At 38.4% G+C, this 27,308-nt stretch overlaps 1 protein-coding gene across 3 annotated transcripts in view; it reads right to left on the bottom strand.

Annotated features, from left to right (window-relative positions):
- Positions 1-1,711: 1,711 nt before the first annotated feature.
- RNF130 (ring finger protein 130) overlaps positions 1,712-27,308 on the bottom strand; it is a 124,593-nt gene continuing 98,996 nt past the window's right edge. Inside the window, exons 7-9 of one of the 3 annotated variants that reach the window (XM_036751449.1) lie at positions 19,831-20,035; positions 16,453-16,546; positions 1,712-3,048 (exon numbers count right to left, since the gene is read on the bottom strand). In XM_036751449.1, the coding sequence (XP_036607344.1) occupies positions 2,976-3,048; positions 16,453-16,546; positions 19,831-20,035 (372 nt within the window). In that variant the 3' untranslated portion in view covers positions 1,712-2,975. Of the gene's footprint in view, positions 3,049-9,604; positions 9,756-16,452; positions 16,547-19,830; positions 20,036-27,308 lie in introns of those variants that run through there. The other 2 variants (XM_036751448.1, XM_036751450.1) reach the window with 2 other exon arrangements.

The raw sequence follows: 27,308 nt of genomic DNA, 5'->3' as shown, positions 1-27,308 counted from the left end.
AAGAAACATATCCTCTTTATCTGTGGAATGTCCTATCCCTTTAACCAATTTCTTGATTCAGCTGTTGAATCCCTCTGTAACTGTTCAAAGTACCCAGGAGCTGTACCAGGTGGTACAGAAACAGAGAAAGGGCATCAGAAAGGGCTCCAAGGTAGCTTCTTCCTCAGGAAGCTACTGAGACTCAGCAACTCATTTACTGGCTCCCCTGATAAGCACCTGTTGCATGGCTTAATCCCAATATATTATGCCCATTGGGCCATAGTACTGGAGCCACTGAACACCAGAGGAGGAAGCAGCTTTGCAGTTAGCCCTGGCTCAGGGGATACTACAGTTCAGAATACTTTAATACTTAAAGGGAGTGGCAATTTCATCAGGGTGGGTAACCCATCCCTCTCCACCAATGCTGTCTGAAACCTATTTACACATTAATAGAGAGGGTCTTCATGGATGGCTGAGGCTGAAAAAAAAATCATTACCTGGTGGCCGACTATCTGATGATGAGGCACACTTGGATCCTGACTGTCCCTGGGAAAATGGGGTCCAGAGAATGTGGTAAAAATGAGGGATTACTGGAGTTAGTCTATTTCTTAAAAAGCTTCCCCTCCACCACCCTCATTTGAATTCCTTTCCTTTCTCCAAGCACGACTAATTTTCTTGAAGGAAATTCTTAAATAAGATGGATGCATTTTCTGTTGATAGCCACTCTGCTGGTGATACAAGAGCCAATTTGGTAACACTGCAGAACCAGAGAAGAGTCCTAGATGGGCAAATCCAACTCCTGGAGAGGAAACCATGCCCAGCTCTGCTCTACTCACAGTAATCTGTTCCACAGGGAGTGGTGATGAGGCATCCAGTCCAGTGATGTGAATGGCAATTGAGTTTTCCCTGGGCAAGAGTTCCTTTAGTCCAAGGAATTTCTTGAAGTCAAGAATAACACCTTTTAGTTACATGTATTCATTGTTGACTTTTTCAGGTCCATCTCTTGAATGAAGAATTTAATATCTCTTAATGCGTCTGCATAGAAAGATGGCCACCATTTTCACAAAACTGAGGCTCAGTTGGAAATTAGAGGTTAGTCTAAATAGCTCTCCTGAAAGAGCTCCCTAGGTACTGCATAGCCAACAATTACTGAGAAACTGAATGAATAGCTGTCTTCCCTGCCCAGGAAGGACCCAGGAAAAGTGAAACTGAATGGCTGGTCTCCCTCACCCCCTCCCTATAACTGAGCTAGGCTTGTTGTTGCCTTTGCTCTGAAACTGGCCACCCACAAGGTCAAGCTTCTCTTGCCAAAACCGTGTTTCATTTAAAACTCAGTTTATCAAAAATATTTCTACAGTATAAGGGCTGTAATAAAAAGAAAGGGAGAAAACCAAACAAAAAACATCAGACCACACCTAGCTCAGTAAAGGTAAAAAACAAACAAACCCTGAAGCTGTTAATTCCTTAAAAGTCTGCCCTGCTCCAGCCTCAAACTGTGGAGAGGAGATACAGAATTGGGTCAGGGAAGGCTCTTTTACTAAAGAGCATCACTTCACTTCACCAAGGGTTTTGGTTGAAACAGAGGGTTTCATTAGTGTTTAAGTCACAGCCTCAACATATTATATAGAGTAGGACACATGCTAGAAATGACTGGTTGCATATGGAAAAACAGCAAGTACCCCTCTTCAATTTATGCTCTACAGATCCCATAAAAGTATCTCAGGCAGAGGAGTCCTTTCTTTGGGTTCCTTGTTAGAACTAAGTCAAGATGTACAGATATTCAAATTTTCATTCACATAATGATACAAAAGCATTTGTAACTTCCCATACAGTAATTTGATTAAAATGGAGAAGCAGATTAAACTATTATAGCAAAAGGTGCATAGATATGTAGGGTTGATTCGCTCATCAAAGGATGCTGGCAGTTATGTGTCAAATACACACATACATATCTTTCTTGCCTCTAACCTTACTGTTTTTGCTTCAAAAGAGCATTTCCTTTTTCTCCTGCTGGACAAAAAGACAAGATGCCTCCTTTCTATATGTCTACATGTAAGCTTCCCTGTTCATCCTCCTTTGCTGTCTTCATTCTCATTATTAGGACTGGCAGGAGGGAGACTGTTGTTATACCAAACCAGACCAGGGAGTGGTATTCATTTGGTGTCACACCAGAGAATGGGATGGTTTAACTCCACAGTGAAAAGAATCAGCTAACCATCGCTCATCCTGCATGAGATTTGAGTACTCAGGAACCAACCAAAAAGAACAGGGATGTTTGCCCCATCTCCCTTAGAATGTGGGCTGGCAGGCACAGCTGGAGTGACATTCCAGTGACTGTAAAAGTGACTTCATGCTCAAAAATGGAAGTTGGAAAATGGACATGTGGATGACTCTATTCTTCCTTGCTGGCACCCACTGCCACCACCCATCATAGATGGTCAGTCACGTGGCAAGGACAAAGGTACATGCCCTTTCCTTAGTCCTTTCAGAAAGAGGCCTCATCCCAGAGAGAGAGAATGGAGGGAGATCTGGGCAGCAGCTCATGATCCTCTTAACTGAAAAAAAAACATCACCTGGTAGACTTGGGCACACAATGGAACTCGATCACAAGGACTATTAGAAAGGCAAACTCCACTCACACAGAGCAGTACATGCTTATTAAAAAAAAAAAAGACATCTTCAGTACACAATGAACCCTGGGGAGCCAGGGCTAAGCTTCTTGTATCCAGATGTAGCTCACTCCTCTTGTGAGATTGGACGACCTTGGAAGGGCAATGTGCGATGGTGCATTGTTGCAGGGTAGTCCCATCTTGGGGGAACTTTGGATTTTAGCCTGGAAACCCAACCCCCACGTGGGAAGTGCAGCAGCTCCTCCTCCAGGACAAGACACCAACAGAAGAATATAAAGGAAGAATGATCAGAAACCAACAAAAGAGTGACCCCAAATATCAAGCTTTCTTCAGGTTTTGTTGTCATCATACATGTCCAAGGAAGGCTCAATCATGGAGAATTCGCTCTCGTAAACCAAGCTTCGAGGGGACAGAGAGTTCCGATGAAAGAAGTGCCCACCTAAAAAGTAAACAAAAGCAGAGCACAAAGACTTGATCAGGAATTAGGCATAAATGTCACAAGGTCAGGGGGGAGAAAGAGAAATATTTTCTGCTGAACCATTATGTTAGTTCAAATATCCATTTCAGTTGCTTTTCACATGGGGACAACACAGAACCTATCTACACCAATACAGTATAAGCACACCTGATACACTTATGACAGGCACACAAAGCCTGTCTGCTAACGCACAGAAGGACTGCTGGAGGAGAGAGTGATTACATTGACTGAATCACAGATCCTTGAAGTAAATGACATGCTAAAATCAGTAAGTCAGGGGGTGACCATTCAACTTTACAAAAAGATTTACCCTTACATCCCTTTAAACAGCAAGCTTGTCTAGTGTCTTTAACACAAGTCAACTCATAAATAAGGTTCACTCACACACCTTTTCTGGAATACGCAGATGATGTAAAGTGTAACACATATATTTTTGTTTCACCAAGTAGCAATTCTCAACATACTTCAAAGGAGACATTGGGACTAACATAGTATCTGTTGTTCTAACAACTGGGTGAGTGGGAACACCAACATTGGCTCTTTTTATCATTATTATTTTTTTTAAAGACTAGGTGTCTCTATCTTGCCAAGGCTGGAAGTGTAGAGCTACTCAAGGGCCCAATCCCATCAGTGACTGGCATGGGAGTCTTGACCCGCTCTGTTTCTGACCTGGGCTGGTCTGCCTCTCATTGGGCAACCCAGTGGTCTGCTGCTTTGGAGGCTCAATTGGGGGCTGCTGAACTTAGTGCAGACACCTGATCAGCAGCACCCACCAAGCTAAGAACTCCTACACTCAAAGAGATCTGCCAGCATCAGCCTCCCTGGTAGCTGGCATTCACAGGAGTGTGTCGTTACTCTAGCTCATCATTGCTTCTAGCACCAGTTTTGTTCTGTATTTTCTGTTCTTCAGGTTACTGAATGAGTTTATGCAGAACTGAGAAGAAGCTCTTCAACTGAGTTTAAAGTCATGGTGCCTCTCTTTTAGTTCTATCAGAATTATCCCTGTGCATGAACCATTTTTTCTCCTAGCCTAGACTGGGAGACTGCATACTATGACCCCAAACATGGTCTCAAGACACTTGCCCTTTTATTAAAAAATATAGTTTCCATTGGCGATATCAAGGGGAAAATGACATTTCCATGCATATATTACTTAGTATATTTAGTACTGAATGTGATGAAGAATTAAATGCTTAACAATGACTCCTTCAACCTTTAAAAGTCTACAAAGGTAGATTGTCTTTTTCCAATCATGACAGAAACATCAAACTGTTTTAGCCCTTTGAGACGTCTAGTTTGAGGGATGTGCAATCTCATCAGGGTGGGCAGTCACTTCACCGATGCATATAACATCATTCTGTGCATTTCCTGTTCATATATTTCTATAAATTTTCCACCAAAGGACCACTCAATGTGCTGAAGGTCTTCCTCTGATTCTTGTATTATTTTATTGATACCAGTATAGTAGTCAGGCTGTCATTTTTCACTTTCGCCCTTCTACCTCCTTTTCTGGCCATACACAGCCTTCATAACATCATCTAACATTATTTCTCATGTGCAAGTCATTTTTGTTAACGTCTGAGAGGTCATCAGACAAAAATCTGGAGTAAATCCGAACATATCACGTATAGCTTTTGGAGCTGGCTCCAAGTATAAGGTACATCTTGGCTATGTCTACTAAGGCACTTACACCCCAAGGTAGAGTGGTAAGCTCCTATAGGATTCACTACCAGTTGTAAATACTAGTTGGTGAGGACCAAAGCTAGGATCGACATACATCTCTCAAGACTTTTATTTATTTTGGCATGCTCAACTTCTGAAAGTCTAACCATGAAGATTTAGTAACCCTTACTGTAATCTTCTAATTGGGCACAGTTCATGTGTATGAGAAGAAAATCATTTCCTTCTATTTCTCCAGGATGGAGCAAGTAGATAAAAAGAGGTTTTATCAGGAAGCGCAGACTATTTTTAGGTCCAAGAAAATGCTGGAATGAGTACAGATCAAACTGAAGATTTCATGCTTGGTTTATCTTTAGTAACTTAAGCTTTATAGAACTGTAAAATCTGGAACTTACAATAAAAATCATGAGGTTAGTAAGGCCGCAAGTATACAATGTGCAAGTATGATTAAGTCACCAGATTATATGCCATATAGTGCTTCAATACATTGGCTATTTTGAGAATTTAGCATCTTCACAAAAGCAATGGGCCATTTTAAACTTTTAATCATTTAGATGCAGGGGTCCTGATAGACAATCTATAAATGGTATTTATTACAAATTTGGGACAATGAAACCACTAGTTGTACATATCATTTTCTTACTTCAGACTCTCAGATGAAAAGAAAATGGCTACCATAGTTGATAATGCAAACTGTAAGCAAGACTGAAGTTCGCATCCAATGGGAGAACAGTTCCCATCCAGAATCTGTCATAGCATTGCTATGCATTTATCCAACCTAAAACATGAGGAATTAACATCCAAAAACAGCTCAAGGACTTTATGAAGATCCTACATATCCTACCCTTTACTCTTTGCTGAAGAAAGCAAGAAAACTGAAAAGAACGTCATCTACCTCATCTTCTCTTCAGATATTTTCCTGGAGATTTTCTATTTTGGCACCTTAGGTATATTCCTGATAACCAAAACCTACAATGAAATAGGGTAGCTTATAAAGGACACAAGGATTTTCGGAGGTTTGAGTCAACTGAAATCAACTGGCTGAAGAAAACTTTCACATTTCCCCAATCCCTAACTAAACACAAGGGGTCTGTTCCGTTTAAAAGTCCCTTCCTTTGTGGGAATCTTGTTCGTATTTGACATGAGGGTCTTTCCCCCATTATTGCTTTGACTGAAGTCGTAGACTCTCCTGCACTTTCAAAATGCCATGTGTCTTTTGGTGCTCTTGGAGTCCATCTAAGCCCACATGAGGTGCACAGTTATATCTGCTTAGGTATAACGTGGTTTGGGTCCAACGTTCTAGGGACTTGGCCTGAAACATGGCAGCTAAAATAACTGACATTTGAAAATCAACGTTCTCCTCTTAAACAGAGGCCTAGTTTGGGCCTTTTTTTGTGAAGCCCTGTGGTTAGGGGGCGATTTAGGCCCCATCTAGGGGTGGTGGTGATGGTAGCACTATCTTGCAGGTATTTAACTTGTTGATTGGCTGCACAGCCAAATATTTTATGATTGGCCAAACAAACACATATTTTATTCTCCTGGTCAACTTTCAGAGCATGACTTCCTACGGGTGCCTTTCTTTTTTCTTTTTGCTGAGACTGAAAGGTTCAGTTCTTGATCCTTATCCACCAAAGTTCAGAACAAGCTGAAGCTGGCAAAAATAACAGTAACTCACATTTCTATGTGATTTAAGGTTTACAAAGTGTTTTTCTTACAATTCTGTGAAGTAGGGTAGGACACTCTCATTTTAGATGAAGAAATGCCTACAGATCAAAAAAAAAATTTAAAAGGATTGGTTAAAAGAATTTGTCATGTCTGGTCTGAAATGAAGCCTTGGGGGGAAGATAACATGATTGCTAACAACCTGAAGGGTTGTCATTTAGAAAAAGGATTGTAGATTTAGAGACCTTTGAGGTCATTTAGTCCAACCTCCATCTTTTTAAACATGAGGCCTAGAGAGTTTAAGTAACTTGTCCAAAATTACATAGGTATTAAGTGGCTCACCCAGATTTGAACCCAGGTCCTCTGCCTCCAAATCCAGCAATCTTTCTATTCTACTACTGGAGATGGTTTTGTTTAGCTCTGGTGGGGAGTTCTAGAAGCCATGGCATAAACTGCAGAGGGGAAGATGTCAAGTTGGTAGGGAAAATCTTCCCAAAAATTATAGCTGTTTAAAAGTGGAAAGGCCTTAAGACATGGCAGATCTGCCATCTGCTCAAGACTTCAACTGAAAGGCGCATGCCTACTTGTTATGGATGCTGTAGGGCAGACGTGTCAAACTCAGCTAGAAATGGGCCCCCACTCCATTCACGAGGATCCCTGCAGCCACATATTCACTTAGTTTTAAATGTAATGCTATGTTTTGTTGTATTTTTATTTGTTAAATATTTCCCAATTGCATTTTAATTGCATGTTTGCCGCCTCTGCTCTAGAGGTATTCCTGTCCAGCTGGACTGGATGACCTCAGAGTTGATGATCTGGGCCCTAGAAGAGCCACGCATTTTTAGCTGCATACAAGCTAAGAAATCATTACTGTATTTTCTTAATGTGATTTTAAACCTCTATGTTCACAATCTCATTACCAGGCTATCAAACCCATTAGTGTAAGGCCCATATCCTAATTATTTTTGTAACTCCACCATCACTTGGCATAGTACTCTGCCCTGATAAGTGAATTCATTTGTTAGAGAAATGACACTTCATCCTCTCCTGATTCACTTTAATTATCTGAAGCTACTGGTTGGGATAAAATGAACTTTTTCCTCCTGTAAACCCTGTATGAATAACATTACAATTTCTCAGCATAGGCACACCATGCAAGAGCACTCTTTCCTGGGAAAGACTATTCATTTTTAAAACACTGCACTTTGCAAGCATCTAGTCTTAAAATGTGCTAGGTGAAAGTCTCTACAAGCTGAGCCTTCAGATCAGAAACAATTTCATTGTGTTAAACTGATGTTTAATTCTCTCACTTAAAAATGTTAATAATTATTGAACCTCACACATTTTGGTTCTAATTATAAGGCTGCCTTCTCAACTGATGGCATCTCATCTGTTCTGAATTAAGCAACAGTATTTGGATGTAGATTTTGGCTGCTGTCCGGAATTCCCATGGTGCCAATTCCAAAAATCTATCTCCATTACATTTTAAAAATTAGATTCTATCTCCCAAAAAGTTTTCTTGGCTACCTGAAAATTAGAATAAGCAAAAACTAAAAGCTTGATAACACATTAAAAAAAACCAAGAAGCAGCTGTGGTGTACTGGAAAGAGCACTAGGTTTGGAGTCCAAGTACCTGGAGACACATGGATTTAGGAGCTTGTAGGGACTTTGGAGGTCATCTAGTGCAGAGGTGTCAAACTCACTGGGAATGGGGGGGGAAGGTCTCTAAAGTGTCAGGTACAGATTAAAATGCAATTGGAAGATGTTTAACAAAATAAATATTCAATATAACAGAGAGTGTTAATTTGTGGTTTTCTAAGTTGATATGCTGCTATAGGGATGTTTCTATTGGAGTTTGACACCATTAATCTAGTTCATCTCCATTTCACAGATGGAATAAGTGAGGCCCAGAGCGGTTGTGACTTGTACAAAAACCACATAGTAAGTGGCAATGCTGGGATCTGAACTCTGGTTCCTGGATTCCAAAACCAGCATTATTTGTGTAACCTTGGGAAAGATCCTTCATTTTCCCATTCAAAGTCACAAATAACAGGTTCAATTACTGTAGCCAATTCTGTAGCCATGAAGTAGGTAAAGTAATCCCATATTAATAAGACTTATGTCTTACATCTACAGCACTGAAGTTTTATGCTCAGACCTGAAGACAGGCCAACCATATTTAAAGGCTAACTTGTTTACCTCTTATCCTCTGCTCAGATTCTAAAATTCAGGCACAAATACTTGAAATACTGTGAAAAGGGAAATGTTAATCTTTCTCTGGTGATATCACTAAATATCATTGTTATTTTTATCAATAAGTTACCTTACTGAGATTTGGTTTTATAACTTATAATGAAAAGAAAACACTTCAGTTCTCCAGATGGTGGTGTAGGAGGGAACAGTAAAGGGAATAACACCTTGGCTTTCCATGGAAGTAAAACCAGGTGTAGGAAGAAGTCAGTTTGCTACTGACAATACTTCAGAGGACAAAGCGATAGTGCCAATTTTCTGTGGTGATGGATGCAAATGGAAGAACTCTTGATTCCATTCGTATTATACAGTCAAATGAATTCAAGATGGTCCATCAGCATTTTCCTGGTTGGCATGTAATAAGAACTACTAAGCCCCATCACTGACTGTATTGATTTCCACACAAGTATGTAATTCAATAGAATAGAAGGGAAGGCTGAATGACCACTTGTTGTGGATGCTTTAGAAGGAAATTTTAGGGAGGTCAGGTTGGGCTAGATGGCCTCCAAAATGTTTTCCAACTGAGGTTCTATGAAACTGGGAATATTTCAACTCTTTTAATCACCAAGAAGTTTCCCCAATGTTGCATCTATTGGTATGAGAATGGATACAAAATGGTTCCACATCAGACATGGTAAAACCTTCATTTTCTTGAATAGTGAAACTGCAGAAACAAGTATGACAAAACATTGTACACAGCTGGAAATTTCTGTTACAGAGTCACCATTTCTTTGAGTCATACTTAGGACAAGGTAAAAGTGAAAGGGCACTAAATGGCGGTGTAGATGGTCTCCTAAGATGGTAATATATGCATTCTTTCACAGACAAACTGAATTAGTAATGTAATTTTTGACACTGCAATATCTCAAAAAAGGTGAGTAAAAGAACATCCAACAGCAGGAGTTTTATTTTATTATTTATTTTAATACAAAGCTTTGGCATTAGCAATTTTATGAAAAAATAAAATGTACTAAAAATAAATGCTTGTGTGGCATGTTTGGTAAATGATGCGCATAAAAATAGATTCTCTCTCCAAAGCTGTCAGAAACCACTTCTTCCTTCAAAACCATTCTGCTCTGTGGGACGAAAGGAGAGAGGGACAGAAGACAAGGATTAGTCAAAGAGTGGCTAACAACAATTAAAATAACAGAAATTGCCCAAGCTAAAAGTGAGAAAAGAATTAATGCTAAGAGGTGTGTGTGTGTGTTTTTCTGGTACTACCTGATAATACCATTAACTGCCAGCATTTCTTAGCAAATGATTACCTCTGGGTCTGAAGCCCAGTTCTTTAGTAGCTTTAATATACTTCAAAGATTTCCTCAGGGATTATGAATATGATTATGAATTTTATAAATATAGCAACATTTCCCATAACTTAGAATATACTTTCCTGCACAGAATATGTTTTGTTCCATGTTCCCATCATTTATACTATATGTCCTGAGATGAACACTTGCTGATCAAGAACAGTGGGTTAAGATTTGAATGGTTTGAGTGGCAAACAAATTTCTAGACATACAAAGTTCCCCTATAACTATTCCACAGCCAGAGCTCAGTGTAGAGTTTAAAACACCCTTAGAAAAGCTTCCCAAGCTGATGCTCATGCTAATGTTGAAAAGGCAAGGGGATGACGGAAGTCAGTCCACGATAACCACTTGGCACAAGCACTTGCTATGTGTTTCATTACTGTTCACGTTTTAAAGCCCAGTTCTAATTTCATCACTTTCCTATTAACAACCCTTCCCTGGCAAATCGCTGACTACAGGACAATGTCTAAGCCCCTCGACCTGGCATTTAAGGTTTACTGTACTCTGACCCTAAAACATGTCCTCAGACTCATCTCCCAATCCTCCCCTACACACTCTGGGGTCCAACCAAACTGGTGCTCTCTGAACATGTCTTGGGCTTCGGCTCACATGTTATTTCTTTTGTCTGGAATGCCCTATCACCATGAATATCCTATCCAGCCTTCAAGGCCATGAATGTGATCTCTCTGATTCCTCTGAACCGTCTTTAACACTTTGTACCTCTCTTAAAGCATTCAACAAATTTTGACTTTTACTATTAGTTATTTGAATACTTGTCTTAACCCCTCTACTAAGTTCTTAAAGTGAAAGGATGGTTTCATTTATCTTTGTATAATAACATAGTACTTAGCACAGGGCCTGGCAGAGTAATATGTTGAAATTTAACAAAAATAAAACCTTAATTCATTAATTCCTCCATTTATGCTTTGCCATGATTTATGCTACTCCTCTCCTTTCTGAGAAGGATGATGAAGAAAAATGCCAAAGAGGGCGATGTTTTCTGTCTGACTAAATGTTAGTATTTGAATACTTTTTAAAGTAAGGATGGAAATTTGTAAACTTCCTCCATTACGATACTGCTTTAAAATGAAAAATGAGTAATGTAGCTATAACGTTTAAGGTGTTTCGGAACAGTCTGTTATAGTTTGGGTGGCCAAGGAAGGACAACTACTATTTGATTATTGAACAATATTACCCTTTACTCCCATCTTGTTATCACGTACACAGAAGAAGGGATTCTCTTTCGCTGAATGATTTCAAAGTGCTTGAAAAGTGATCACATGGTTTTTATGGGCCATAAAAGAAGCTGAGTGTTTTAAAAGGATTATATTCTATAAACTTTTCTACATGTAGAGAAGGTTCTATATGTAAAAGAGGCAGTCAATTCCTGACCTTACCTCCTCCACATCTGAGCCTGTGTTGGGAGAGTTATCAAGTCAACCTTAGGATGCCTGAATCATTATGATGAGGCTTTTAATATCACCCAATATGTTCACAGTATTCCATACTCTTTAAAGTGCTTTTACATATATGATCTTCTCTGTGGGCAAGTGAGCAGAGGGAAATGATTATCCATTTGCTTCTCCATGACTAGAAGAGAGAAGGTCATACTGTTTTTGTGTTTATGCACGTGTGTGTAATCACAGAATCTTCAAATTGGAATGGATATTGGAGGTCTAATCTTCTCCCCCTTCCTATTTACACAGAAGGAAATTTTTCCTTTTTGGTCCAGACCTGTGTACTCACAGGTGTGGAAACTTCCCATTGATGCACTCTGGCTGCTCTTCTATAGCTTCTATTCTTCTGACTTGCCCAGGGTCACACAGACAATCTGTGTCAGGGGTGGGACTTGACTTTTTTTTTTTTTTTGCAAGGGGGAATGCACGGCAATTGGGGTTAAGTGACTTGCCCAAGGTCACACAGCTAAGTAAGTGTGTCAAGTGTCTGAGGCTGGATTTGAACTCAGGTCCTCCTGACTTCAGGGCCAGTGCTCTACACCTAGTTGTCCTGGGACTTGACTTTAAGGCTGGTCCTTGGATTCACTATGGTAGGGTGCCTCTCATGAGGCAATCAGTCTCACATAAAGAGGATTAATAATTAAAGTATTTATTTTTAAAAAAATCTCTATTTTCTAAGAGGAACCAAAAGAACATGAGGGCTGATAAGCTTGGAGTGTTCAGTGGACAGCATGCTGGATTTGGAATGAGAAGATCTGAATTCAAATCCTGACTCTTAGTTTTGGGACACTGAGCAAATCATTTAACCAGTTTCCTCCTCTTTCAGCTGGAGACAACAACAGCAGCTGCCTCTGTGGGTCGCCGCAAGGGCCAAATGAGGTAATACATGTAAAACATCCTGCAGATTTTAGAGCACAATACAAATGCAGCCATTACTACTTATCAAGCATTGTGATCATTAAATCCTGAAGCCAGGGGAAAACACCCCTAACAACTGTCTTTGGAGATGGAATGCTTAATCTTTCCTTCTGGAGTCCTGATTTCTAATAATCATGTGTATTTACCTTATATTCCTGTGCTTGAATCCTATCATTAAGCTACCTCGGTTAAGTATGTCACTACCAAGGCCAATAGTTTCAAAATCAGAGGAAGATTTCTGACATAGGTGGTCAATAAAATGAACACGTTTGGCAGCTAGGTGAAAGCTGTATATGATTTTTATTTTATTAAATGAATTGCTAATGTCATTTCTAACCAGGTGCTTAATAATGGGGATCTAAATATTGAATTTGTAACAGAGGGTTCTATTTCTCCACCCAAATAGTTGATAAAAATGTTGAATTGGACAGGGAAAGATGAAGGTAGAGCCCCACCTCCAGGGTGATACTGATACTTTCTGTGTTCAGTCCTTTAACCAGTTACAAAGAACCAAGCTGTCCTCCTCACTTTGACCACTAACTCTGTAACCATGAACAAGACACCTAATCTAAGTTTTAGTTTCTTCATCTGTAAAATTGGGATAACAATACCAGTAGTACCTAGGCTTACAAGGTTGTTGTGAGGCTCAAAAAGAGATGTTGTATGCAAAAGTCTTTGCAAACCTTCAAGTGCTGTATAAAAGTCAGCCATTATTACTGTCACTGACCTCACGATGCTCTAATAATTCTGTCAAACACTCTGCTGAAATCAAGGTACACTGTTTGTTAAATGTTTTCCCCAAGCTACTGGTCTGATAGTGCTACTGAAAAAGGAAAATGAATTCTATTCTCTTCTATGGTAAAGTATTTTAATTTCTGATGATCTAAGAGGAACCCAGACAGCACTTAAGATAATTTCTATTGCTGGGCATTAAACAAGATAAAAAGGGAAACACAATGGGCATTATTTGTTCTTACAAAAGAATACATTTGAATGCATATAAACTTTTCCTGGAACTAAACTTAAGTTTGCCAGGGGGGTTCTGATATAGAGACATTAGATAACATACCAGAGAAGGTCTTTGATGAGTTTTATAAAAGATAGTAACACTGCTCAAATGTTTGATTCTCATAGTAACTCAATGAAGTTGTTTATGTGTATGTTTATGTAAGATGCTACCCCTTTACAACTTGCCACACAGGCTTTGCTGGTTGTAGCAGTTGAAAAAATCTGATGGCAAAACCTCTGGTGTGTCCATTTTAAATGAGCTGGTCTTTGAGTAACAAAGCTTATAACTAGACCTGCATGAAAAGCTTTCAAAACTTGACAGAATTTGGACTGTCCTGTCATAGATGTTGAGAATCATAATAATCAACATTACAGTTTGCAAAGCGCTTTATATAATCTCATTTGAGAACCCAGGGTCATCTATCCCATAACAGTCCAGCTAAGTAGGCCCTTTGTGGAGACTGGTTTCTAATCATTTAATTCAAAACGTAAATTGATCTGGGAGGATTTATAAAAATGAACAGCTACTATATCTGTTAGACTGACACTTATATATCAACAAATGTGCAGACAGTCCTTTACTTCTCAGGGCAAAGACAGTATGCTTTGGATACCAGACATGGGGTAGGCACTGTTTTCATGCTGTTATTTTAAGTCTAGACAGAATCCTTACTCAAACAAAAGACTAGTCTATTTTAGCATGTGTAGGCAGAAGGGGTACCTGAAAGTAAACCGAAAGCTTTACTTAGGAAAAAGGCTCAAATCCTTACGTACTTGTACAATTATGTGGTTAAGATCTGGGAGTTCTGTACCACACAATGGTAAAGAGATAACCTTAGTTTGAAGGATGTTTTAAAAAGCAAGTGTTCCTGACTTGTAACTTGCCTTATCTATAAGAAACCTTCAGTATGGCTACTGTGAAATGTCTGATTTTAACTAAAATGACATCTTGTGGAGCCTGCCCAGCTTATGTGTTAGTTTCATATGTAATTCAAAATAAACAAATTAATTGAGTTGCTGGATCTTATTTAAGATAGTCTGCTTAAATGTCGGAAGATCCCTACCAAATAGCAATTTCGGTTTTGACATAACTAAAGACAATTTTCCTTCTAAACGTTACAGAGAGCCACCAAGTTCAACTGCTTAAGCCTATTTTTAGTCGAAAGAATAAAACCAGGTCAATGAGTAGAGAGGAGGAGGCTTATCTTCCTGATTGCTAAAGCAGGATGACATTCTCAAATCTAATTAATCTACTTAGCTGTTTGAATGTAAACAATGAAGGGGGATTAGGGCACAGCTAACTAAAATTCAGAGAAATTAGTTTTTATCCTAATCAATATGGGGCAAATGCTGTGCAATGCCCAAAGTGGCTTTCATTTATAAATGAGTCACATGGATGTTGATAATAGTTTATATAGCATACCACTAATCACACCAAATAAAATAAAAATAGCCTCTTGTTACTGGGGAAGACAGCTCTTGGAAAATCATAGTATCTCAGAACTGGAAGAAACTTAAAAGAAATTCTAATTTGACTTCCCACCCAACACACACACACACACACACACACACACACACACACACACATTTACAACACCTCTGACAGTTTCTACTTAAGTCCAAGACACTTAGCCCTATAAAGTTTGCACCAGCTGTTACAGATGTGATTGCATCTGAGCCCCACAACCACCCTGTGAAGTAGGTTGTTCTATAGGTATTATTCCCATTTTAGAGACCCCCAGCTCTGAGGGGGGACCTTTGCCTTATCTTGCTGGGGCTTGCCTCCATTCCACCCCTGATTCCATCCCTGAGATCCCCGACTCTAATAGAAGTAAACCTTTGTCTTATTTTGCCAAGACACAGGCCTCCATTCCCCTTGGAGCAGTCTGCCTGCCATGCCCCATATGTTACCCTTCTGCCTTGTTCCCTACTAGCCACCTTCTAGATCCTTTTTGTGGGCTATCTTCCCCATTAGAATGTAAGCTCCTCGAGGACAGAGGTTGTCTTGCTTGCCTGCTTATACCCAGTACTTATACATGGCAACTGGCGCAGAGCACGTACTAAATGATTGTTCAATCTATCTAAATTTAGGGGTGGAAGAGAACTTACTGATCATCTAGTCCAAAGTTATAGGATTATTTATAGGATATTATAAGGATAAGGATCAACAAGGTCAAAGACAGCAAGTGGCAGAGCAGCAATCCTAACTCGGATCTTTTAACTGCAAATCCAGCACTCCTTCTCCTATCTCACAAACTGTTCTCAGTTCTATACTCCAGAGGTAAATAAAATGTGCATAATCCCTCCCTCATGCTGATGAGGGACCTTTAAGTATTTCAAGATTATCTTGTGCTCCCTTAGTCATGTTCATCTCCTGGTTTCCCTAGTGTCCTTCAAGTCTCAGCTAAAACTCCACTTTGGACAAGAATTCTTTCCTGACTCCCCTAATGGCAGTGCCTTCCCTCTGTTGAAGATCTCCAATCTATCCTGTACACAGCCTACTCATATACAGCTGTTTGCACGTTCCCATTACTATCAGACTGTGAGCTCCTTGACAGGAGGGATTTTCTGCCTTTGTGTCCCCAGCACTTAAGCACACAGTGCCTGGCATGTACTAGGCACTTAATATATGCTTGTTGCCTCAACTTCTCTAGGCAACACATCTTTAATTCCCTCGCCTATTCCTCAAGTGACATTAATCAAAGACCCACCTCCCCGCCCCCATAACCACTGCAGAGGCATTCTGTCATTTCCTTGCTTGTCTTCTAGTAATGCAATACACGAAAAGCATTAGTTATTTTTTGGCTGCTGCATCATCACATTGTTGGCTCACAATAAGGTTGTGGTCAACAAAAACCATTAGGTCTTAACCTCATTAATTGTCATACCAAGTCTCCTGAATTACTGACTTATGAACTATACTCATCACAGTTTTATTAGATATGGTGCCACTGGCATCATTTTGAAAATGGTGCTTGTGTTATGAAAACCTGTTTTCTCAATCTTAAAAAAAATCATCCATAATTTTCTTGTCACCCAAAAATGTAAACCAGAAGAACACAAACTGAACAGTCATTACTTACTCGTTAGCTTTCAAGCTAGCAGTGGCTCTGATGATCATGTAGCAGAGAGTGAAGGCGCTGAGGAGGCCAAAACTGGCAATAATAAACCATTCTTCTGTTGACAAAGGAAAGGGAGGCAATCACTCGAGGGAGAAGGCTTATGTCAAATCGATGTCAATATTTCTCTCAAATGCCATTGGTGGAGGCAACGCAGGTGTAAGCCATGACTGGCACAAAGAAGTGTAGCAGAAGGAAGTTTGCCAGAGAGTTACTAATTGGAAGAAGTTGTGGTGAGAAACACAAGGGGAAAAGGAAAGCAAGGCCCAGCCATTTCTGTCTGCCAACACCCCGAAGTTTGTGAGAAGGATGTAGTCACCAAACAGTGTGAAGTGAGAAATGTAAAAAGAGATTTTTTTTGTTAATTACAACTAAGTCAAAGTGTCCAGCCAAGTTTCCGACTTTTCCCCTTCTTCGGTGTGAAAACTCCACGCAGTCACCCCCACTCAGAGAAGCCTTTAGCTGCAGAGAAGAACAATTCCCACGAGCGTGGTCCATGGAGACTCCAGGAAGTCTGTAGCCTGAACTTTCCTTAGTTTTCATGATGACAATATGACAATCTCTATCATTTTCCCCTCCTTATGCACACATTCACACTATTGAACAAAACCAACATAACATGTTGGTGTTTCATCAAAAGCAGTTGTCATTCATCCTGATTATTTTGGTGAAGATTTTTTTTTGTTATAGGAAGCAGAAACTGATAAGGCAGATAGCCTGAAAGACAGCATGTAAATATTAAAAAAAAATGAAAACCACCCGTATATGACCACAGAGTTGTCCAGACAACCAAGGTGTGAGAAGGATTTTCTTTAAGCCATTTAACATTTTTCTTGATCTTGTGAAATTTTGCATTTTATTGAAATGACATTCTAATATTCCTATACAGCAGAACCTCACTATACATCTAGAGGATAGCAGAGGAGAGCCAGTCCAAATCAGTAAAAAGTTTCAAGCATGACATTCTCTTAAAGAAATAATGCTTTATTATGTTTAAGGACATACATTATTGGGCCTGGGTTGAAAAGATGTTGCTTGGTATATGGCTCCTTGGAGCCTCCTGTTCTAATGAATGGAAAGTAAATGGAAAATTGGGATAAGAATATCAATTGTTTGTAGGTATAAGTTGGTTCTATGGTATTGAATGACATTCATAACTTTTTTGGTTAAACAATTTAAACATTCTCTCAAAATTTTTGTTTATGTTATTAAACTGCTTAATAGACTCCACAGAAAGGAAAATGACGGCTTAGCTCTTGTTGTAATTTGTTTGAAGCCAATATGATATGTATTCCAAATCAGTAAAGTGAATTAATAAAGTTTTGGTGAATTGCTAATTCCAATTTTTTCACTAGTTAATTTTGAAACTAGGAAAAGCTAACCTGATAGTCTTAAAAATGAAACAGTAGTATTTAATAACACCAAGGAAATTAAGAACTTTTTAAATGACTTTTGCATATGTAAAACATATAGTTTTTAAGAGTTTGATTCTGTTTAAGTTACTAGATTCTGAATGAACTATACTCATTTGTGGGGCACAAGTGTACTAAAAAATCAGCCCAGATAAAGCAAATTTGCAGCTGTATCTTAATATGTTTGTTTGATGGCAGCACCACACTGAACCATGAGCATATTTCATCCCTATCCTGCAGAGAATGATTTCATGAAAAAGCACTGCCTACAAAGCCACAGACTTTTGGATAAACCTTTGTCTTCTTTATTGCTGTTGGACCAGTGGCATAAAAAATCTAGACTTAAAAAAACCCTGCATATGATAATATAAGAAACTTAAAAAAACCCCAATCCAATAAGCTAGTAGTTTGTGATAAAAACTAAGTCCTGCTCCTGTACTTTGTGATGGATGAATAAAGGATGCATCAATATTTGGTAATGATACTACAAAATGATAGTGGTAGTAAAAAAAACCCTGGAACTAGGTTTTTAGTAAGAATTTATAGTGAGACATGTTACTAAATCAAATGCACATGCCTTATGGATCTGGATAGTTTAATAAAAAAAGGCTTTGCTTTATTCCTACAAAAGCAATGCTTTCTCATCACATACTATGCTGACAGACCAAAAGGAGCAACACTTCTGATTGAAAAAAGTGCACTCAACATACAGGGGCATATTATGAAATATGCAGAGGGAAGTAAAAGTTGTTCACAAAAATGATGTGTAAGGAGTGGGGTAGGAAAGTGGCTGCCTAGAGACATGGATAAGTTTTTTGTGATGTCAAAACCAAATGCTTTGCTATTCTCTGAAAATCTGCTTGTGGCTGTGACCACCTTGCTAACATTTAGGAAACTGAGAAACTGCACTCAGCTCTGCTTAGCTGCCTAGCAGACTGCCCTTCCTTTTTCTCTTGAGAGGGTCTTTTACAGAGCTGGATCAAAGAGTTCATTGCTAAGGGACTTGTACCACTTTAAATCTTCCCATTTGGAGACTTCAACATCAAGTCGAAAAGAAAGAAAGGAAGGAAAATAAATTAGCATAAAAATATCAAAGCAAGAAACAACAAAGACTTTGCTAACAATTCCCAAAGATACTGAGAACTCATATCACATAAGTTCAAAGTCTAGATTCAAATCTTTACTGCTGGGTCTTCTTTAAAATTCATTTTTGGAAATCTGAGGTACCAATGCTAATATTTATATTATGATAGTTATAGACTGTACCTGAAAAAAGGGAGGCTGGTGATATCCTGAAGTCATTTTTAGTTTTAATAATGTTTTTCACAATTTCTTTTTGAGAAATTATGATTTCAAAACCTCAACTATTCATATATATGTAGAACTTTATAGCTTCTAAAGCACTCACAATACACATTAACTCATTTGACCCTCACAACAGCCCTGTGAGGTAGGAAGACAAGGTATCAATCTTTCCACTGATAGGTAAGGAAACTGAGGTTCAGAAAAGTGAGTTGCCCAAGGTTGACATGTGGTAGAGCTGGGACCTGCCTTCAGGCCTTTTCACTAAGTCTATCATTATTTCCTCTACATCATTCACTCTTCCTCATATTCATAAACCAATGATTGTTAGGGACAACTAAGACTCCTACAGTCAACACTGCCACAATTAATTTTTGTATAGACTCAAAACTCATTCCCCATAGATTCACGTGAGTCTTAAAATAACTTGTTATGCAAAGCATATACAGATGATCTGTTTCAACAAAAGCATCTAAAAATTCCTCAAGAGGTGGAAGACACAGAGATATGTACTCAAGAACCCCCATGGATACCTGAATTGTCTTGCAGGGCTGTGCTATGTTAAGCTGAGGTTCCTGAACAGTGAAGGAAAAGCACTCAGCACTTTAAGTGAAAGATTACCACTTACTTGTTACTGCAATGTTGATTTCTCCTGTTCGAGGAGTGAGCTCCCCATCCTGAGGAAGTTGAGACATCCCCGAAGTGCGCAGTGGCTCAAGGCCAAGGGAGCTGTCACTGGCAAGGTCACCAAGTGCTGATCTTCGATTAGCAGCTTGGCTTCTGGTAAGCCTTTCCATGTCAAAAGCTACATTATCAGTACATGGCAAATTTGGCTGAAAAATATTTTCAGATTAAAAATTACATATATTTATTCTTATGAATATGAATAAAATAATAAGATTAAAAATAAATCTTAAACAGGGTTTTAGAGAATCAGTTTCTAAGTTATCTCGTGGGAAAAATATTCTCCCACCAACTTTTTTTCATGTTTTCCTCATTCTTTTCCCTAAGAGAGCTTTCAAAATAATGAATTCTTTTAAAAGACCTAAAAAATTTCAATGAAGGCACATTACTACAAAGTAACATCATTATGCACTGCAGTACTGATAAAATTAGTTATTATACCTTTATAAGATGGTTACAGACTTTTTTGGGGAACAGAACTAGAGTTCTGACCCAGATAAAAAGAAGCTAGAGTCTTCATTACACAGCTGAAACCTGATGTGAATTATGCTAATTTGGCTAAATCATTTAGTTTGGTAGTGAATAATAAAGTGTTATTTAAACTATTCAAAATCATTATATTATTTCTTTAATAATGTAGATTTAAAGCAATGATTCATTTAGGATGTTTAGACAGACAACCGTCCAAAACAAAAATCATAATGTGAAAAAGAATTCTGAGTGAGAAAAAGCCAAGGGAGTGGAGTGGGAAGATGCTGAGCTTGGAGTCAGGCGAGACCTGGGGGCGAATCCTTCCCTTGATGCTAATGAACTGTGTGAACGTGCTTTCTGAGCATCAGTTTCTTAATCTTTAGAACAGGGATAGCAACGCCTGCAGAAGCTGCCTTACAGGGTTGTTGTGAGGATCAAATGCACTAATATATGTGTAAAGTGCCTTCCAAACCATAAAGCGCTATGTAAATGGACTGTTATCATTATCACTGTTGTTTCCTACTGAGCTCGTAGTCCAGGAAATTTCTGAAGTAAATTTTACAAAAACTGTCTACTCCATCTGGTACCCATGCAATTGATTTTTTTAGACCCAATCTTATCATTTTACATTAATCTCTATTAATTTTCATCTTATTGGATTTAGCCTATCATGCAAATAATCTAAAAATATCTTTCTAGATCTGTCATTTGATGTGTTAGGAATCCCCTATCAAGCTGCCTATCATCTGAAAGCTTAGCAGGTATTTCAACTATATATTTATCCAGATCACTGATTAATAGGTTGAATAGAGGTGGGTCGAGAATAGATAGATTCCTGGAGCATTTCACTAAAGATCTCCACTGACTTCAATCCATCAATTACGATTTTTGGCAGAGTCAACTGATCTAATTCTATTTTCAGTTTACATCTTTCCATTTTACCCACAAGAATACCATGCCATCCTGTCAGATCTCACGGAAATCTAGGAATCCTATGTCTAAGATATTCACCTAAATCTAGTAATCTTGCCAAGAAAGGGAATGAGGTTCAGTTGGGCATGACATGTATTTAATGAACTCAAGCTAGTTCTTAATGATTTTCAATTCCTTTCCGAGTACTCACAAACTATTCTTCAATAATACATTTTAGAATTTTGGGAGGAATTACAGTTAAATCACCAGCCCCTGGTTTGAAGAATCCATTTCATCATTTAAAAAACAGTACACTTTTAAAGTATTGTGACAATTTTAAAAAGATCATCTCTAGTGGCTCAACAATCATACATCCACAAGTTTTCACTTCTCTGAGGTATGCTTTATCTGATTCTGATGACCTAAGTGCACTGAGGTCAACCAGGTACTTTCAATTCCTTGTTAACATTTTTATTTTATATGCTCCATTGCCTTTTCTCCCTCATTTGTGGTCATCTTCCATAGTCATCCTAATTTTCTTTTTGCTTTTCTTTCTACCCCCTCCCCCCCATAGAGCCCTTTTTGTTGTCCTTAATATTCATTGCAAATCTTAACTTCTTCTGGGCTTTGGCATTCTTAATATTTGTAGAAAACTATGCTACTGGTTAATAAATCCTTAGTTTTCTGTCCATGCATTCATTTTCTATACACACTTTTCAGAACTGTACTGGTTGATCAGTTCTTGCTGTAGTCACACATATCTCTTAGGCAACTCACCATTTTCTTCCTCAGATCCATCTGTTTGTTTCATCAGAATTTTGTTCTTAAGAATATCCCTCTTGAGCCAATTTTGACAGAATTTTAGGACACAGGATCCTATCTGAACTCTCTGAAATTGCCACTTCCTGGCCATCCCCAAGCCACACTGCCTGCTTCCACCAGAATTCATACCTGTGCCCTTGGAACCCTGGGCTCTGGTAAGCTTTCATCTCATCTTATCAGGTCTCGGGTCTATTGCTCTGCTTCCTGGCATCTTGCTGCCAGGAAGTCTCTTAATCTCCAGCTTCCTCCCCTTTCAGACTGGTCAGGACCCTGGGCACTGATTGGTAAGCTTTTACTTTATCTTACTGGGTCTTGGGCCTATTATATCACTTCTTGGTTATCTCCAAGCCATGATGCCCACCCCCTTCATTTTTGCTTTCCAACTCTTGTTCTTCTATATGTGTTCTCTTCATCATTAGAATATAAGCTCCTTAAGGGCAGAAATTATCTTGCTTTCTTTGTATCCCCAACACTCAGCATAGTTACCTAATAACTATGTATTCACATATCCTTCTACAACCTAGGTGAAAGCCAGATGCTTGGCATTCCCCTCTTTATTTATCATGAATGTTAAGATGGTGTAGTTGCTTCCTTGTGAATTTTTCATTATTTCTCTTCTGGAAATCAGTAAATTTGTTGGTCAGAATAGTGGTTTTCCAAGTCATGTCTTCTTTAAAAAATAAATTGATAAGAATTTATAGACAATTCAATTTTTTTTTAAAAAGCAAAATGAGATTTTCGACAGAAGATTAGTGGCAGGTTCTTGCTGCTACTATCATGCCTCCTTATTTGTGATGTTCCCTGAACTCATCCCTGTTCTCCTTCTGGTCAGGTGGCCTGAGGTATACTTTTACTGCAATGTTGGTTCTATTTCTCCCCCCACTTATATTTATGCAAATGTTTCCCATGGTCCTTTTCCTTTTTTAGTTTATGAATTTTCTTGCAAGAGTCTGTCTTCTTGACATACGATACTATTCTATTATTGCTTTCATTTAATTACGTTTCCTTTAAATAAAGTACTCCCTTTGATTGCCAGATTTTACTGATGAAATCATACCCTACCAAGGTTCAGCGATACCTGTGAGAATGAATTTCAGCTCCTTTTACTAAGATTTCTAGTTCAATCACCTAAACTCTGTGTACAGACACTTGAGGCCATGAGTATTTTTACTGTCCCATTTCTTGGATATTGCCTTCTCAATTACTACACCTTCCCATACCTGCTGAAACAGTTCTTTGTCTCTTTAACATTTCCCTTGCAGCAACCCTGTCTGTTTATAGGACTGTGGGTTCTGCTAAGAAGGTTCATGCATAAGTAATTTAATATCAGAATTCTCTACATAATGCTTTTAAATACAATTGTGCAGGTTTGTCACAATTTCTACGTACCAAAACCTTTTTCTTTTACTCCTCAAGTTACTGATAAAATGTTCACCAGCTTAGGGCTAAGCTCTCCACCAGAGACTTTCTTCCAAGGTTATGTCAAACCATTAATAGCTGCTTTTTGTGTCCACTTATTCCACCTAACCATATTGTCTAGGTCACATCACTTCATCATGTTCATGAGAAAAGCACAACAGACTTCGAAGAATGCTTTGCTAAAAATCTAGATAAACTGTATTTACAGCATTTTTCAAATAATGGGTTACCTGTACCTAAAATCTGTCTTCCCATTTTATTTACTGCTTTATGTCTATATGCTGACTGTGGTCTAACTCAGCATACAAAAATGTTTCCTGTGTTACAAACAAGAAAATCCTGTTTGACTTGTTCTATACTTAAGAAAAATAAATTTATTGCTCTGTACAAACTTGAAAAGCCTGCACAACTGGCCAATGGATTTCCACAGATGTTACAAGAGATGGATTCCTACCCGACAAACAAGACTGAGCAGCTGGAGGAAATAAATACTGAATAACCTGACTGTTAACATGAGAAAAGTCTTGCTTGTACCACAATAATCTGATAGTAAAAAAAAAAAATCAGGCTAGTCTGGCACGACTGTTAACGCTGGCTTCTTGTAATCAGCTCGTCCTCATCTGGATGTTCACTATCCCTTTAATGAAATATACTAGGATCCTCTCAAGAATCAGAGTTAAACTAGCTCTCTAATGGTTTGTAGATTTCATTTTCTCTTCATTGAGACATTGTTTTTTTCCAATCCTCTGGCACCACTACTATCCACAGCTCTCCAAGATGTTTCAAAGCTCATATCACAGCTTAGCAATCATGTCTGCCAAAGCTTGCAGTAACCCTACTGTAGTTCATTGGATACAAGACAGGTGAATTCATCAAGGGCTGCTAGTGGCTCTCTTAATATTTCCATATTTCAGTCATTTAACTATTATTACCCATTTTTGTCCTTTCCAGTCCAACCATCATTTTCCTTGAAAACAAGCAAAGTTGTTTTCTCTCCATCTGTTGTCATCATTCCATCCCAAGCAGCAATTCTACCTCTTCTTTGATCCTTTTCCCCCTAGTTACCCTCCCCTGCCAATTTTGTTATTCCTATCTTTCCTTGCCAGTCTCGAGTCATTCTGAGCAATGGCACTCCAGACACCATTCTTTCAGAACCATGTCATACTTCTATCTTCAACCTGCCTTTGCTTTCATCTTCTGTACCTATATTTTTCAACCCACAGTGGTGTATGAATTAATTGGGAGAAAGTAAAATAACTAAATTTACTTATATTTGGCACTGCATTCACAAGACTTTAACACACACTCTTTAATTCTTTATCATGAAATCACACTTACAACACTGGGGATAGTAAGCATATTTTTGATGAATAGTTCATTTTCCCAAGTCTAGCCTTGATTAAATCCCACAGATATCCAAAGTGGTTTAAATCCCTGGCCACTAAAGCACGTTTATCTCCATCTCTTACATACATTTCTTAACCTTTCATGACATGTCATGGTGCAAGGCTGTGTTGCTGCATTCTATCTCCATTTGGGAATTTCTAAAATAATCCTGCTTCTCAGTATATCATTATATTTAACTGGAAACAGTACTTATAGACCCACTGGAAGCAAAAAAAAAATTCCCAAAGGAATTTTTGGGTGGATGTTATACAGTATGATGAAAATGACCAGCTCTTAAAGATTCACCTAGATTTCTTATGACAGCAATTTGTCATAAGAGCCTTGAATTTTAAAAAAAGTAAATTTTATCAGTAAAAATGACCTTTTTCCCAAACTTCAGGACTCTCATCTTTGTATTGTCTTATCTAGGACCAACATTTTTTTTCTTCAGAGTAATGGTTGCAGCTGTTTTACGAGTCTTCTTTGTTGTTTTTCCAACTTCAATAAGCCTATGTGACATTGAAAAGGAATCAGTAACAACCGCTCCAATTGCTATGTCCTCCCAAAGATTTTTGCTTGTATTCTGAGGTTTAATTTTTTTACAGCAATAGTTTGTCATTTATTGGCTCCGTTTTTCATTTTTGACCATACTTTCCTTTAAAATGTTTGAGTAAAAATGACGGGCTTGAATGATCCTTGAAACACTTGACTTCCTCATACCAACAGCCATTGCAATACCTCTAACAACCAATGAAGTGTGCTCTTTAAAAAGCTACAACTTCTGCAAGTTTCCTTGGAATAATATCCAATCTTTAAAATCAAAGAGTTGGAGTAGCTAGGTGGTACAGTGAATAGAGCACTGGCACTGGAGTCAGGAGGACATGAGTTAAAATCCAGCCTCAGATATTATTAGCTGTGTGACCCTGGGCAAGACACTAACCTGGATTACCTCCAAAAAAAAAAATTAAAGAGTTAAAATCAGGAAATCAGTGGCACAAAATCCAGCACTTAACTGAAAGTAGGAAAATCATCTCAATCTTGTTTCACTTGGTCAGGGACAAATGTCCTATGACAACCTGGTATCAGTAGAAGCAAATATGCATGACTGTTGCTTTTACAAAATGAAACCGTATCAAAATTACTGCTTGTGCCAAGTAATTTGCATACCATTGTAAGTTGTTGATGAGTTCCCTGTACATCCACATTGGTGTCTGAGATAACTCCCCCTTTCTGTTCTCATCAGAATTGCTTTTCTTCTTGTCTTCAGAATTTCGTAGTTGAAAGCTTCCTATTCATACTCTTGGATTGGTTTCTCCTATAGAATTTTAGTCCACAGGATTCCATTTATTACCTCTGTGAACCTGTTAAAATCTTCTCTTTCCAAATCTAGATTATATATTAGACTATTCTTGGCTTTCCTCTCTTCTTGCACAAATTCTAAGGTGCAGTGGTTACTTGCTTCTATGGCTCCCATCATTATACCAATAGCCAGTTCATCTTGAATAAAAGCTCCCCTTCTTGGTTACTCTGACTTTTGAAGGATGAAATTATCAAGAAGTCAAATCAGGCTGCAATGATTTTTGTAGGGATACTTTGAACAGATGTCTGCATAACTGAAGTCCCCTACCATTACTCTATTATTCTCCTGTGCTAGGTTTGTCACGCTCCTCAACTTTATCTATTTCCCTTTTCAGTCTGAGTGGTCTATAGCAGTGAAGTCAAACTCAAAAAAAAAAAAAAAGGATCCCTGTGGGCTGTGACTTTGATACCTCTGGTCTATAGTATACACTGACGACAATATCACTTCTGTTTCTGATTCTATTGATATTTAAACAAGGATTTTCCCCTATTCCCCCAAGGCTCCTGCTTTGGTTCCTAGATTTTCTCATATGAGTACATCTTCTTAACATACAATGCTACTATACCCATACCCCAACTTTAACAGGTTTCTTTTGAATGAAGTGTATATATGTACATACACACATACACAGACACACATGTGTATGTATAGACATATATCGATAATATATGTCTATACATATGTATATATATATCAACTCAGCACCATGTTTCAGTCATAGATTTCATCCCATCAAATCTCAAGTGATGCCTTCTTACTTAAAGTTCATCTTGCTTATTACCCATTCTTTGGAAAACACTCACCAAAACTTGTATCTTTGTTCCAGTTTTACTTTTTTCTTGATGTCAGATTTAAGAAAGTCACATTTCCCCATTCTATATTTCAGGCATTCCCACCCTTTTTTTCTTCAAATGGACATAATAGTATCAATGCCCTTCTGTGAGTATCATGAGATCAACAAGAGTTTTAAGCTCCTTGGAAGAAAAGTGCTATGCAAATCTAATTGTGCAGTTATGAGATAAACATGCTATTTTCCATTCTTTGATGGATCA

This window comes from Trichosurus vulpecula, chromosome 3 (assembly GCF_011100635.1).
Source record: "Trichosurus vulpecula isolate mTriVul1 chromosome 3, mTriVul1.pri, whole genome shotgun sequence".
In the NCBI taxonomy this organism is placed as follows: Eukaryota; Metazoa; Chordata; class Mammalia; order Diprotodontia; family Phalangeridae; genus Trichosurus; species Trichosurus vulpecula.
The sequence above is the reverse complement of the archived record's forward strand: the minus strand, read 5'-3'. Positions and strand labels throughout refer to the sequence as shown.